Raw genomic sequence first — 16,577 nt, 5'->3', positions numbered from 1 at the left:
ACCCAAAGCATCAGTCCATGTGTTTCAGAAGGATCCCCGTTGACTCGGTGGTGAGCACCCTACCTCCAAGTCCCCCTACCCTGGATGCTACAGCCCTGGAGTGGTTTCTCATTTCCCCAACAGGCCAACGGGCCACACAATCCCTTCCATAGTGTCAATAAAGGGCTGCTTTATTGACACTAGCCATTGGACTACACTGTCCTGGAGGAAGGGCTGTTTTATTGACACTGGCTACTAGGCCATATTACATTTGATAGTCAGGGTCATGAACAAGATTCATAACCTCCTGCAATACAGTTCTTTTCCTTCTTCTCCCCATACATGACCCAGCACCTATGAAGGGATGTATCTAAATTGCAACAACATTCAAGAAAGAGACCTTGGAGTCACTGTGGATAATTCTCTGAAAATATCCACTTAGTTTTTTAAATTGCTGCTATATACTAACAGAATGCCATTAAGAAAGCCATAAAGACTTTATATATTTTAGAACTGAAAAGGTTCCAAAAAAAACAAAAAAAACCCTTCCAAAAAAAAAAACTTCAAAAAAATGAGTACAGGATCTTTCGACAAAGGGGTTTATTTCGAAAGAACTGTGTCTAGACAGCAGTTTCACTTTTGAAATACCCATTTTCGAAAAAACGCGCGGCCACCACTATGGAAATGAAGCACGGGAAATTCAAATCCCAGCTTCATTTGAGATTTTGATCTGTCTAATTTACATCCCTCTTTCAAAAGAGGGGTGTAGTTTATAAATGCCCTTCCCTATAACAATCCCACCTGTATCTCACACATGTTTTCACAGAGCTACAGTTAAAGCCTCAAAACTTTTGCCAGAAGCTGGAAACAGACAACAGGGCATGGATCCTTTGACAACTACCCATTCTGTTCATTTCCTTTGGATCACCAAGCACAGGCCACTTTTGGAAGACAAGAGACTGGGTTAAATAGACCTTTGGTCCGACCCAGTATGGCCATTTGTATGTTCGTGATAAAATTCAGCATACCTGAATATAAAGATCCACTAGCTCATTCTGCCTCAAAATGTAATAAATCTTTCCTGCCTGAAGCCAGGCATATGCCTCCTTCTCTTTCTTCTGAAGATCTATAAATATTCCAAGGCTTCTTTTGGTATATTCCAGAGCTGATCTGTAAGCCCTAGGAAAAAGTAAAAAGAAAGTAAATCCTAATAACTGAGTGCACCTCTATAACTTTGCCACACCTATCTTCCTTTTGTAATAAAAATTAGGTTTACTATTTTCTGTCAGATCTCAAATTTTCTTCTTTACGTGGTATAATCTGATAATATTTCCCAGATGTTTTTGGTAAGTAAGCAGTTTCTCACATTTTTCATCTCTTCCAGTTTGATTTTGCTTGATTCCCTCATCTCTTTGCTTTGTAATACAGTGATGTTTTAGGATAGTATCTTCCCGATATGTCATTTCTTATGAGACATGCTCTGGGCAGCACTGAGGACCGGCTGCCCTTGGTCCCACTCTTTCCGGGAGCATGCTTTCCTTCCGTTCTCCCCTCCTCTCCTTCCCTCCCCCTGCCCTCTCCCCACTCACCCCCCGCATTGCCCAAAGGACCCCCAGAGGCTGTCCACTCCACTGCATGTGGGCCAGCAGGTGGGGCCGGTAGAATGCATGGAGAACCCTGCTCCCCCTGGAGTCCTGCTAGTGAGGGATACCTGCTAGTCTGCTAGGAGGATCTGAAGACTGGCACTGGCCCTAAGGAAAACTGAATTGAGCCCCTGATCTATACTTTTTTTCAAAAAATTACATGTTTTTCATGTTAGTATAATGCAAACACAATCTTTCATCTAGACCAGAACATATCATTAAGCATCATACAGCAGTTAATGCAAAAATCAATCAGATAACATAACAAAAAATCAGTCACTTGGACTGCAGTCCCTGTAGCCAATTCAAATAACTCTCTGATTAACCACAGGATTGAGGCTAATCTTCTGTAAAGCATATTAAGTCCTCAGGTGATTGCATTATTGAATTTATTGGTAATGGTCTTAAAATGTCAGATATCTAGAAGGTTGAGCTGAGTCCAGTATAGCAGCTGGGAGAGTATATCCCAAAAGTTTGAAAAACAGTCTAGATCAAGTTTACTTTATGGTGTTTTAGAAGCAAATGATCCCTACTTAATCTGAGACAAAATAACATTAATCAGAGGAATCAAAATGGAGAGGGGAAAACATTCCGACAATGCATCCATGCACAGATCTAAAAAATTACCAAACAATCGCTCAGCAAATGCACATGTACAGCCTAACTCTTCCTCCCAGTGCCTGGGTAAGATACTTTTAAGTAATATAGCCATAGAGATTGACTCTTCCATTCAGCTCCTTTGTTTTTCCTCTAGTTAAGCCAAATGAATATTAAGTTCCTGGAAATAAAAGCTAGATGGCAGTGGCCAAAACTTGGCATTATGGAAATGTCCACACATTTTGTCTATTCATGTTAGTTCTGAACAGCCATGCCTTCTAGGGATTGAGGCTTTCCTTGATATAGATAGCTAATTGTACCATGTTTAGATGTGGCCCCTTCCTATATACACAGGATCAAATACAACTGGCCAAATGCTGTGGAGATACAGAGGTAGGTGAGGAGATGAATCAATCACTACAGGCCATTCAGCAGCTGTGTACACACTCTGCAGTGGTTATTTCTTCCTGAAGTCTGATGTGGAGCACTTACATGGCCTGTTCCTCTGGGAGAGAATGGGAGGATCCTCACAGAAGCAAAACCTTAGCTCAGCCTCTGGCTTGACCACACTTACCACTCTCGTTACCCATCTAGGCTGCTACATAAGAGACATATGTGTAAGAAGACTATCCTGTGTGAGGCCTGCATGCCTCACTTCAATCCAGCCTCTTAGGCCATGTCTTTACTACAGGGAAGATCAATGCTGCTGCGATCAATCTCCCAGAGTTTGATTTATCATGTCTAGTAAAGACCCACTAAACTTAACTCATAAGGTTCCCCATTGGTGACCAGTACTTCAAGGAGTAAGGGAAGCTGATGGGAGCGTTTGCTCCCATCAGCTGCCTGCTTTGGGGATGGCAGGGAAACCTGAATTAAGTTACGTTGACTCCAGCTACGTAATTAGCATAGCTGAAGTTGCATATCTTAACTCGACCTTCTCCTTTAGTGTAGACCTGGCCTTACACTTGTGCAGTGGAAATATGCTGGTTCTGCTGCTCAAAGGCCATCAACTGCTGCAGAGAAAGGGACATGATTTGTCCCCCTAAATAAAATAGATTTTCTATATATCCTCTTGCAATTAGGCTTGTAACATTACACTCATTTCACTGGGGATGCAGCCTAATTCAAGCCCAGGAAATGTAATAATCTGCTCTCTGGCTCCACCTGATTTCAAGCCTTAGGTAACTGGAGCACCAGAATCTCCAATGCAAACAATAAAGTGAGGAGTTTGATCCTGATCTCCTATGGTCAACATCCAATGAGATATACTCTGAATGAACGGCGAGGAGTCCTGTGGCACCTTATAGACTAACTGAAATGTAGGAGCATAAGCTTTCGTGGGCAAAGACCCACTTCGTCAGGTTGCATCTGACGAAGTGGGTCTTTGCCCACGAAAGTTTATGCTCCTACATTTCAGTTAGTCTATAAGGTGCCACAGGACTCCTCGCCACTTTTGCAGATTCAGACTAACACGGCTACCCCTCTGATACTTGACTCTGAATGAAGAAGCTCTGAGCACAGCTGCATCCAAAAAGTGTTTTAACCACTTCTGTCTGGCAATAGGGAACTTCGCAGTAGTCTCCAGGATACAAGAAAACTACAGCCAAGAAGAGTATTGTAACAGAGGGATAGATGTAACAGAGGGATAGAGATAGCTGTGAGTATATGCAGCCATTCACAATCTGATGGGGGTTTGTTGGTCTAAGTAAAAGAGTCTCCTTGAGTTGCTATGGAAATGTTTCCACATACAAACTGTGATGGTGATTTTCATTAACATCATTCACTGTCACAGCAGAGATGCCAAGGGGGCAAATTTTCAAAAGAAATCAGCTTGTGCAGGGCTGCTGAGCATGGCCCCAATTGTGAGTGCTGAGCCCTGGAAAATCTGGCCTGGAGATCATTTGAAAATGGGCACCTATTAAACTCTCAGCTGCAAAGGCTACCCCTGCAATTCTAGACTAAGGCATATTGGCAGAATGGTGTAGGAGCACATTGTATTGCCATTGCCAGTACCACCAGAGCGAGAAAGTGTATGGGTACAAAACAAAAAACAGTTGTTTAAACAGACCTCACCTTTCTGTGCCTAACGAGAGATACAGCTGACTGATCCTTTCCAAAATTTGTCCCTCCAAAACTTTGTCTGACATTTTCCTCGCCAAGGATAGTTGATACTCATTGTAGACGACACACTGAGCTTCATCTGGAATAACTGTAGTGTAGAATTGACATAGCAACCGAACAGCTTGAAGCTGACCTGGGAAACAGATTAAGAAATAGTAATGAATAATCCACATGAATCTCGATATTAAGCACAAATAAAATGAGGTTTAAGTGAACTCCTTTCTGTTATGGAAATCTAAAATAGCTGGAACACAGTCATACGCAACATTTTCTCAGACATTGCTCTGTACTATGGTAGAAGTACACTCCCTGTACCATATCATGCTTAATGTCTAGAATAAAAGGTACTAAAAGCCTTGTTCTTTCTGCATCTCCTGTCTTCTGGTCCCTGAAGTGTCACTCAGAACGACTAACAGTGCCACTGTTCTAGCCACCAAGCGACAGTTCTTATCCACAAGTAAATGAAAACTTTCCTTAATCTTTACAATTTAAAATTAAAATTTATATCCTCCCTGTTTATTACACAATTCATTTGCAAATGCTACTGACATTTTTCATTTACTTTTGATTTTTGAACTAGTTTCTTTCTGTCAAGATTTTCATTTTCTACCTCATTTCTGACAACCCTAAAAAGTACACGAAGAGCAAGGACATTGCCTTAGTTACGTCACACTGTCAAATAGCATGTAATCATAACACTAAAGATGATCTCATAGGGTATGTCTACACTTACCCCCAGTTCAAACTAGGAACACCTCATTGCACGAGGAGTAACAGTTAATTTGAGGGAAGGGTTTTGGATCAGACTACCACGTCTACACAGGGCGAGTTAATTCGGGCTACCAGCTTTTTAAAATGGTGACCGGCCGCAAATATGCTAATCAAGTGCGGGATATTTAAATCCCATGCTTCAGTGGCAACTTCAGTATGCTTCATTTGCCTCCCTAGTTCGAACTGGGGGGTAAGTGTAGACATACCCATAATGAATACACACAAAGGGACCTGAATTAAAGTAACCTGTGAGAATTTAATTCTGGCATTTCCTAACTTCTGAATGCAACCTACTAATTAAAGGTACCTATATTATCTTGATTACCATAGCATCTGAGTGCCTCACAATCTTTAAGGGCTTTATCCTCACAACACCCTTGTGTGATAGGGAATTATGATCACAGCATACAAACTGAGAAGTTAGCTAACAACATAAAGTACTCTGTCTGAAAGTCTCAACCTCCAGAACTTTAACAAAAAAGAACTAAAAAACAGAAAGATTGAAAGCAGATTGTTCCATAAGATAGAGATGCACATCTCTCCCCCATCTTGGTCTAGGGCTAGCATTCTGCATATTGATAGCTGAAAGACATAGATTGCATGCTTCCCTATAGAGACCCCTAGCCTGCAAGCAAGACTAGGAAAATGCCAGAGCTTTAAAGTGGTATCTTATCATTTTAACAGTTTTCAATATACCACACAAGGAAATACTATTTCCCACCATTTTCTCCCTGTTTCACAGATGGCGAACTGAGACACGGAGAGGCTAAATGACTCTCCAAGGTCACACAGGAAATCTGTGACAGGGCAGGAAATTGAAATCGTATCTTCTGCGCCAGCCTAGCACCTAAAAACTGGACCATCTTCCTTCTCTCTTCTTCCACATGCATACTCTCATTGTAAACAAAGGATTTCCAGGTTCTGAGTCACTCATATAACTGTAATGTGAACTGAAAACAGAATATTGCTTAAGGAAGAGCTGGAATGTATATAGATTGCAAACATTCCCAAACACCAGGGTACAGTAAAAAGTATTTGAAAAACAAGAAGACAAATATACTTACTTTCCAAATTGTTTGTTTCCATTGCCACCAACAATGCCCATTCATAATAAAATTGTCCTCTTTTCTTTTGACTCCCATTAGCATAATTGGATCCCAGTCGGAGGAGGACTTGAGTAAAATCATGGCCACAATCCAAGCTTGGAAGTCTAGAGAATAGCTTTACTGCTTTGATATAATAATGCTCTGCCAAATGGCTCACTCCTGAATGCAGGCAGAGCATTCCCAAATTAGCCAGAACTACAGCATGGTTGTGTACCATATCAGTCTCTTCTGAAATATGCAGAGCTTTGTAGTAACTCACAGTAGCTTGTTTTATATTGTTGGTTTGTTTCAAAGCAATGGCAATCATATTATAAATAACACCTAACTGCTGAGGACTACTCAATGAAGAGTCTACAATGGTATTTAAGATGGACAAAGCTATCGTATTTTGCCTGTGGAGAATGTATAACCAAGCCAGTGAAACTAAATGGTTAATAGTTTCTCCAGCATGAGCAGAAGTATCAAAGTCCAGTACTTTCTCCATATAAACAATGGCGTCTCCATATCGTCTGTGATGACTGTACAGTTCTGATAAGCTAAGATAAATTGTGCTGCATAGTTTCTGCTGCTCCTTGGTAAATGCTGAGGAAAGTGCCTGTCTAAGATAAGGTGCAATTTGGGATGGAAGCATTTGCCCAGCTTTCCTCAACCTATGGAGTTTGGGGGCATTTTTAGTGACTAAATCAATGCTTCTCAAAGCGTCCATTAAAGTACATGACCCCTGGGAAGAAGCAACCTTTATGCAACTTAGTACAATGTGTGGCAAGCATTTTTGATTGTAGGACTCACCTAGTTTAATATAGCAGTCAGCAGACATTATGCTCTTCTGTAAATCCAAGTCATTACTCAAAAGCTGCAGCCTTTCTAGGAAAGGTAGCGCCTCTTCATATTGTTTAAGTTTGGTATGATGTTTTGCCAACAGAAAGCATGCTCTGACTTCTGCATGCTTGCTCTGACTCACTATTGTCGCCTTTAAAGCATACCTTAAAATGTCTGATTCCATGTCAATGCTACAGATGTAGTTGGGAATTCCCATGAGCAGGGAAGCAACTTTGTCAAAAACATGAGCACATTTTTCTTTGTTCTTCTGTTTCAAATAAATGGCTGTTAGATTTGTATAAAGAGCAACTACAAGGTACAGGTCACCAAAACCGCCTTTTATAGCTCCTAAGGCTTCTTCAAAATAAACGCGAGCTTGGGAAAATTTGAGCTTTCTAATACTCAGTCTACCCAAGAGAAAGCATAGCCTGGCGAGGGCCCAAGGCAAATTTGCTTTCTTTGCTGCCTCCCTTGCCAGTCCAAAATAGCAAACCAGTTCTTCTTCACCACTGTAGCCATAAAATGTGGTGCTAAGAAATGGGAAGGAGAAGTCATACAGGTGTTTGAAGTGCATCTCATACTCTTCACTGTTTAAGAACAACAATAATGACTCAGTGATTCCAGATCCTTGATCTTCATCATCTTGTTGTATGCAGAAATGTGGCTCTTCAGCCAAGGCACAGATCTGCTGGTTTGAAGAACTAAGAAAATCATTTCCTTGACTAGACGTCTCTTTCAGCTGGTGCTGGAAATCTTTACATTTCATTAGGGATTCTTCTACCATCTTCATCATTCTACTGGAGTCCGTATTAAATGAGGGATGTGGCATTTCTGAAATTCAAAAGCAAGATCCAGATGAATACATGAATATAGACATATTTATGGGGTTGGACATTTAAGCAAAATCAATCAACAAACAATGTTGTAAATTGTAAAGAAAACACAAATAGAGCTTTAATTTTTTCTTGAGAGGACTTTTAATGTTTATATTCTTCAGTGAAACAGAGTACAGGCAGTCCCCGAGTTACGCGGATCCGACTTATGTCGGATCCGCAATTACAAACGGGGATTTTCTCGCCCCGGAGGACTGGAGCGGCGGGACGCCTGGTCCCGCCGCCCGCCTCCTCCGGGGTGAGAAAAGCTGCTCCCCGTCTCCCTGGTCTGCTGCGGGAGCCAGCAGACCAGGGAGACGGGGAGCAAAGCGGCGGAGGACCCGGGGCTGGACCCGCGGCGCTTCCAGATCAGCTGGAAGCGCCACGGGTCCGGCCAGGTCCTCCGCAGCTTTGCTCAGCATCTCCCTGGTCTGCAGCTGATCTGGAAGCGGCCACGGGTCCGGCCCCGGGTCCTCTGCCGCTTTGCTCGGCGTCTCCCTGGTCTGTAGGGAGACGCTGAGCAAAGCCGCGGAGGACCCGGCCGGACCCGAGGCGCTTCCAGCTGATCTGGAAGCGCCGCGGTCCGGCCCGGGTCCTCCGCCACTTTGCTCCGCGTCTCCCTGGTCTGTAGGGAGCAAAGTGGCGGAGGACCCGGGCCGGACCCGCGGCGCTTCCAGCTGATCTGGAAGCGCCGCGGGTCCGGCCCGGGTCCTCCGTGGTGCTGATCTGGAAGCGCCGCGGTCCGGCCCGGGTCCTCCGCCACTTTGCTCCGCGTCTCCCTCGTCTGCTGGGGGGGGACGCAGCTAGTGTCCCCCCCCAGCAGACCAGGGAGACGTGGAGCAAAGCCCGGGGCCTGTGGTAGAGCAGGTGGGGCGCTGCCGGTCGGTCCCGCAGCACTGCTCCTTGGCGCTACTGGACCAAACCGGCAGCACCCCAGCTGCTCTGCCCCAGGAGTCCTGATTCAGCCGCTGCTGATCAGTTTCAGCAGTGGCTGAATCAGGACGCCTGGGGCAGAGCAGCTGGGGTGCTGCTGGGTTGGTCCAGTAGCGCCGAGGAGCAGCTGCACTACTGGACCAACCCAGCAGCACCCAATCTGCTCTGCCCCAGGCGTCCCCAAGTTAGCCGCTGCTGAAACTGACCAGTGGCTGACTACAGGAAGCCTGAGGCAGAGTTGCTCTGCCCCGGGCTTCCTGGAATCAGCTGCTGATCAGTTTCATCAGCAGCTGACTTGGGGACGCCTGGGGTTCTTAAGTTGAATCTGTATGTAAGTCAGAACTGGTGTACAGATTCAGCCGCTGTTGAAACTGATCAGTTTCAGCAGCGGCTGAATCTGGATGCCAGTTCCGACTTACATACAGATTCAACTTAAGAACAAACCTACAGTCCCTATCTTGTACGTAACCCGGGGACTGCCTGTATTTGTGAGAGAAACATAAAGCTGTTTGCTGAAAACTGCCACAAATTGAAAACTTTCAGGCGAAAACTGCCAATATATATATCAAAATAAAATAAAATAAACTGAAATCAGTTAGGGCTTTTTGTCTGGCTGTTCTCTGACAAAAACATTTAATATTCAAGAAAAGAAAACACTCTCTACAAACATTTAATTGAAAACCCAATTTTACAACTAAAAAAATTAATAGAAATGTTTCAACCAACCCAAATTTTAAAAAGCCATCCTAATAATTCTAATGATATTGTGCTATGTATTTGTTGCTCTGAGCATAGGAGTATGCTGGAAAGATTAAAGATGTAACAGGCCTATAGAATCATAGAGTAATAAAATAATAGGGTTGGAAGAACCCTTACAAGGTCTTTGAATCCATCTCCCTGCCCAAAGCAGGACCAACCCCATTCTGTGATGAGCCTTTTTCAGTTAATAAAAAAAAAGAGTCTAGAATAAGTTAGATCTGTGCTAGTTTTGGTGCAATCATAAATAAGATGCAAATCCTGCTTCCTCCAGCCCTTCAGCAATGGAACTAGCATGGTTTGGAGGGGGGTAGTGATATGCAGGATTTTTAGGTCATTCAGGTTGTGCAATAGAAATAATTAAATTAAATGGCACCACGGTCCATCACCAACAAAAAACACTAGGAGGAAAGAACACTCATCTGATGCCCTAAGAGCATGGAAGTTTGTAACAGATTCTGAAAGCTGCTAGATTTTAGAACTGAATGTTTTCTGTGAACAGGCACAGAAGAGAGGGGAAATCACATCTCACAGAAATGACAATTTTAAAATGACAAAATTTGTCAATTTTTCCATAAGAAGATCAGAGACATGAGAATAAAAATAATATAAAATTATATATTTTTACCTTGTTCTTGAGGCTTCTGAAATTCTAATTCTTCTAATCTGTCTAAAAGAAAATGAAAACAGCACCAGTAGTTCATACCTGTCTTTTACCTAGTAGGATTGTTTAAACTTTTCTACATGCAGAATTCCAGGTATGTTATGGACATTAAAAATAATGGATCTTTTTTTATAAACTTGTAAAAATTAACAAAACCTTAGTTCACTGGTGAGCTACTCTCATGCCTAAGACTGACATCTTCCACATTATTACAATCACATTACATACTCTTTGCATGTCTGTTGCACATTTAATACTGAGGAGTAATTGTACCTCTTCCTAAACATATAGACGTGTGCAGCTAACAAATTTAAAACTTACTTGCGACTATAGTATTTTAATGTGGAATGGTGGTTGTTGCATTTCATAATGTCTATACTAATCTATAGATGTTAATATAATATATTTTGGTATCTATAACTTGACAGTGAGAATATGTAATACTCTCCCATTCACACATGTGTAATTATATACTATGGCCCTTGTCTATGTAATAACAACACAGTGTCAGAGCCTCAGCACGTATGTTGTGAAGTAGTTGCACTGACTTCAACAAGCTACATTGATTTATACTAGCTGAGGACTTGACCTATAGATTAGATAAGATATTCTTTTCAGAGGCTTTATCATATCATGTAAATCCTATCATGTTTAGTAAATGAGACTTCCAGTAAAAGTCAAGGAGAGAGATATTTTTCTTTAGAAAAATGTTGTGTTTGACAAACATAGCAAGGGACAATTCCAAGAACACCAGAAGAAGCTGTTCTCTGGGAATGGGAGCCTAATCCTATTTCTACAAGAGCCAGAGAGTGCTGTGGGATTGAGTTAATAGACGGATAGATTCCAAGGCAATTGTGATCATCCAGAGTAATCTCTGGTTTTACACAAGACACAGAACTTCTTCAAAAGTTATTCTAAATGCATATCATTTAGAAAAACTTCCAATTTTGATTTTTACATGGTTGATTTATGCCATATTTCCAGTATGAATTAGTCTATCTCCAACCTCGAGTTATATCTACTACTAGACTGAAGAGCCCTTTATTAAAAATGTGTTTGACAACTAGGAAAAGGTGCTGAATTTCTCTTTTCCCCATTCTCCACCTCCACCCTGAGGCCCCATCTCCACTCCACCTCCTTCCCCAGAGCCCTGCTCTCACTCTGCCTCTTCCCATTCCGCCCTGTCCCACCGGGCCCTTCTCTGGCTCTGGCTCTTCCTGCCCCCTCCACCACTTCCCCATCTGCCACTCACTGATCTCCGCTCTCCCCCAAATCCATCCTCCAGCTGCCAAACAGCTTGTGACAGGGCGCTCGCCCTGCACTGGCCCTTTAAGGGCAGACCCCGGCCTGAACCAGGGCCGGGGAATTTAGCCCAGCTGAGGCTGTACTAGCCCATTAGGGCCCAGCTGGGCGCTATAATAGAGAATGGGCTGCTGCCGTGGGGGGAAGCAGTGAGAACCTGGCTGCTGAGGGAGGAGGAGGCCCTGGAGCTAGGGCCGGGCTGGGGGGAGGCCAGGCAGGGCTAGGGGAGCTCTGGCCAGTAAATCCCCAGACTGCAGGGCTTGAAAGAAGGCCCGCTGGAGGAACATCAACCCCCGGAAGGGGGGCTCAGAGACAGACTTGGGCACTGTCGGAGGGCAGTGTGGCGAAGAGGACGCCGCAACCGGGAGTAAAGAGGGGAGACACCACCCCAGAGAAGGCACCCTACCTGCCAAGGGAGCCAATTCCGGAAGACAGACGGCAGAGGGATACGGTGGTGAGTGCGAACCCCCTCACACAGCTGTTTGGTAGCACCTCTGGCCAGCTAAACAGCGGCACCAACAAACAGCTGTGATTTAGGGTTGCTGAGCACCCACTATTTTCTTTCAATGGATGCTCCAGCCCCAGAACATCCATGGAATGAGTGGCTATCCATTCAAGTACTTAAAGACTGTAATCAAGTTACAACTTAAATGTCTCTTTGTTAAGCTAAATATATTGAACTCCTGGAGTCTCTGACTGTCACGGGTGCTGTGTCTACACTGGCCACTTATTCCGGAAAATCAGCCACTTTTCCGGAATAACTTGCCAGCTGTCTACACTGGCCCCTTGAATTTCCGGAAAAGCACTGACGATCTACTGTAAAATCATCAGTGCTTTTCTGGAAAAACTATGCTGCTCCCGTTCGGGCAAAAGTCCTTTTCCAGAAAACTGTTCCGGAAAAGGGCCAGTGTAGATGGCACAGATTTCTTTTCCGCAAAAAAGCCCCGATCGCGAAAATGACGATCTGGGCTTTTTTGCGGAAAAGCGCGTCTACATTGGCACGGACGCTTTTCTGGAAAAGCATCCTGCCAATGTAGACGTGCTTTTTATGGAAATACTTATAACAGAAAACTGTTCCATTTTAAGCATTTCCGGAAAATCATGCCAGTGTAGACGTAGCCCTGGTGTATAAACCCCACCCTGGGGAACCAAGTGCTAAAGAGCAGTGCTGAGCTCAGAAGTCCCCACCCAGCCACACCTGCCAGGCATGCTCAAAATGGAGGCAGAGCTCAGTCCAAGTGGATAGAGTAAAGGAGCATTCCTATGCTGGTCGCTCATGCAGAGTGGTCGCAGGAGCTCCATGCTGCCAAAACCAGGCCCTGCTGCTGAAGGCTCCATGGAGACCCAGAACAGCCAGCTGCCATTGAAGAAGAGCCTTTGGATCACTGTCAGGGAAAACCCCTCCATCCTAGGAGTCCATAAACAGGCCCCATGGTGACTTTGAAAGGACAGAGGCTGAGATAGGAAGTGATGCCTGGAGCAAACTTGGTGGCATCCACCCTCCAGGCTATAAAGCTGACTTGCCAGTCAGAGGGCCCAGTGGAGCAGGGAAGGCCTGGGATCCCCTACCACTAACTCCACAAATTCCCACCACTGGATAATACTACTGGTCTTGAGGCAACCCACTTCCCTCTCCCTCAACATACTATAAAACCTGTTCTCATGGATCTTCTCTGAAGCTTCTCCAGTTTATCATGATCCTTTCAGAACTGGACACCTTATTCCTGTATTGCACCAGTGACAAATGAAGAGGTAAAAAACCTATCTACTGCTACTTGAGATTCCCCTTATAATGTTTCCAAAAGCTTCATTAGTCTTTTTGGCCACTGCTTCACACCAGGAGCTCATGTTTAACCAGTAATTCACCATCACCTCCAAATCCTTTTCAAAGTCACCACTTCCCAGGATAAAGTCACCCATTCTGTAAGTATGGCCTACAATTTTTGTATCTAATACAGTGGGAGGACACTGGCCCCCTAGTTTTTCTATCTGTGTTTTAAACATGAGACGGCTTTGATAATGACTACATCAAAAACGACACTGCTATGAGAAAGACAATGTTATTTCTTTGTACTGACAGATATAGCAATTTTTTCTACACGTTGGGATCTCATTCAAGCATAAAGGTATGAGTTAGCATCAGTATTTAACCTTAATTGAGAACAAAGCAGACAGCATTTGACTGTATGTATTGCCTCTTTTATAATGTAGAACCTTGTAACAATTTAAAGCTATAAGATCTATTTCACTGTGGAACAATTCCTTGGAGGTGTGTTGGAAGACACATTGTTCGAGTGACTCAAAAGTGGTCCAAAAGATTGGGTGAATACCCTGCAGTGACAATGTTGCACGATCAAGAGAAATGTATAGATCAGGGCTACTCAACTTTGGAAGCCCCAGGGACCACAATGATACTCACAGCACATGCCAAGGGCTGCAACTTAAGTGTGGTTACATTTACATGCAAATATATATGTAAATACCTTCTTTCACACTGACAGGCATGAATACAAAGATTAAGGCAAGATTACAAACACACAGGCCCATTTAAGTCGGTTCTGCTGACATTAATAAAATGCAATATTTACCCGATTTCTACCCAAATGACAGGGCTTTCAATGACAATCCAGGAATTTAACTACTAAAACGCATAAAAACAGAAGATCACTATATTGACGACTTTTTTGTTTTAGCTCCCACCTGCGGGCTGCATGTTGAGCCCCACGTAAACCCAAACCGCACTGTGGGCCACAAGCGAACAGGCCGCAGGCCGCAAATGTCTACAGGCTGCATGGTGAGTAGCCCTGGTATAGATGATCAAAAAGGATTTTCCACATGTTATTTCAGTGATATAAGTGCACCTGCTAATACTATTCAAGTACCCAAAAATGGGGAAAACATCTCATTGAAATATAGAAAGAATAAAAAAAAATAGACAAAGAGTTAATGGAAACTATGCATGCATCCTCAGGAGAGAATCCATCCCTCAAAGAAGAGATCCCCTTCTTACCTACTCTATACACAGTGCAAACTTCTGTGTTTGACATTTCCTTCAATACACGCATCACGTCCTCTTCCACAATGTTTCTTTCTTTTGCAAAAAAAGATTTCTCTTCCTCATCAAGAAAATTCAGATTTTGTTGTCTAGAAAAGAGAGCAGTAAATCTGAATAGCAGCTATCACCACATTTCTTCTGTCTTATTCATTTGCATTATTAATATACTTGGCTTCTGTAGCACATGTATACAACATGCATCATGTCCACCTTTATTAGCTTGCCTTGATAGAGGATATCAGCTTACTACTGCTACCAGCTCCTTATTTCAAGTATCAATGGTCTGAGCTGCAGAGTTGAGGGTCTCAGGTTTTAAACCCTGCTAACAAACCATGCTTGGTTTTATTATCACTTGTGCTTGTTACTGATGAAAATCTGTATTATCATAGAACTCATTGTTAGTGAACAAGATTGATAACAGTAACTGTTCATGCAAATTCATATTAATGATGCCAATTGTGCGTACTGGTAATCCCTTTTCAAGCACATCAAAGGAAGTTTTATCAATATTCCTGTATCATGGAAGCATTCTGGTAAGATTGCATGCATCATGGTATTGCTTTTCCAGTAATCTTTAGGACAAAACTTTTCAAATGGGCCTCAAAAGTCACACCTGCAAGTTTTATAAGCATACTGTTTCCATGTGTACACCCTTCACATGTTTGAATCAATGAGCTCCTCTCAGTTCAAGTCAAGATGATGCAGCCTGCTCTGTCCACAGATTGCACCTCACAATGGGAGGTCTTCAGTGTATCCTGGGGAAGTCAAGAGATACCCTCAAGCCACTGGCAGGTTAATAGTATGATTCTTGGCTGAGGCTTGGGTGCCTCTATCTTTTGATGCGAATTGCTCAACAACTCTACCTCTAAAGGTATTGATGACTACACCATTAAATTATTCTATATGGCAAGTTAATAATGCAGCAACAAAAGCATTTAGTCATGTAACAGAGCTGTGCTAAGACTTTCAATGTGGAATTTGCCCTTTATGCAGTTCACTGTTTTAAAGTTTGCAGAGCTCTGGTAAAACTGTCTTGGTTCATGTAAAAGGGGGGTGGGATAGCTCAGTGGTTTGAGGGAGAGGGAGGTGGATTGCGTCAAATCCATTAAAATGATCCAGTGGTGGGAATTTGTGGACTTAGTTTTACATGAACTCCCTCAACATACTATAAAACATGTTCTCACAGATCTTTTGCTCAGTGGTTTGAGCATTGGCCGGCTAAACCCAGGATTGAGAGTTGAATCCTTGAGGGGACCATTTAGGGATCTGGGAAAAATCTGTCAGGAATGGTACTTGGTCCTGCCTGGGGGCAGGGGACTGGACTCGATGACCTCTCAAGGTCCCTTCCAGTTCTATGAGATAGGCATATCTCCATATATTATATTATTATTAACATGAATCACTGGAGGTCACTGAGTATGGAAACCACTGAAATATGACAAACTCTCTCCATAGAGCATTAATAGTTTTACAAACAAAAGGTTTAATGTAAAGGTATATTAATGAAAAAAATTGACTGTGCTCCTTTAAATTTGTTGGTTAAAATATTATATGCATACTACTTACTCAGTTCGAGAAGTGTCAGGTTTAACGTGGCTGGTCTTTACAAAACCAATTTGCCCAGTAAACATATGCCTTCCAATAAACCATTCCATGCATTCTATGAAGTAGCCAATGATCTCAATTTTGTCTCCACTCTGGAAGCTAATCTCTTCAGGCACAGCACTTTCATAGCTAAGCACGGCTTGAGACAACCCCGTAGCTGCATAATAAGATTTTAGAGATGCATGACTTTGATAATATGACTACATAAGCATTTAACTGCATGTTGACTCAGCATAATGAGGCCAAAAAAATCCATGCATTGTTGAGAATTACCCTCATAGGGTATGTCTACACAGCAGCATTATTTTGAAATAACTAGTGTTATTTGAAATAACTTAGTCCGCGTCTACACAG

General features: G+C 43.0%; 1 protein-coding gene across 7 annotated transcripts in view; it reads right to left on the bottom strand.

Moving 5' to 3' along the window:
* SH3TC1 (SH3 domain and tetratricopeptide repeats 1) overlaps nt 1-16,577 on the bottom strand; it is a 55,902-nt gene that overhangs the window by 6,925 nt on the left and 32,400 nt on the right. For all 7 annotated transcript variants that reach the window (XM_075930808.1, XM_075930809.1, XM_006128236.4 and 4 more), the window contains 6 exons: nt 16,185-16,380; nt 14,574-14,707; nt 10,226-10,267; nt 6,176-7,867; nt 4,293-4,473; nt 1,008-1,158 (listed from right to left, as the gene is read on the bottom strand). In XM_075930808.1, the coding sequence (XP_075786923.1) occupies nt 1,008-1,158; nt 4,293-4,473; nt 6,176-7,867; nt 10,226-10,267; nt 14,574-14,707; nt 16,185-16,380 (2,396 nt within the window). The remainder of the gene's footprint in view (nt 1-1,007; nt 1,159-4,292; nt 4,474-6,175; nt 7,868-10,225; nt 10,268-14,573; nt 14,708-16,184; nt 16,381-16,577) is intronic.

The sequence above is a fragment of the Pelodiscus sinensis genome, chromosome 5, assembly GCF_049634645.1.
Source record: "Pelodiscus sinensis isolate JC-2024 chromosome 5, ASM4963464v1, whole genome shotgun sequence".
NCBI classification, from domain to species: Eukaryota; Metazoa; Chordata; order Testudines; family Trionychidae; genus Pelodiscus; species Pelodiscus sinensis.
The sequence above is the reverse complement of the archived record's forward strand: the minus strand, read 5'-3'. Positions and strand labels throughout refer to the sequence as shown.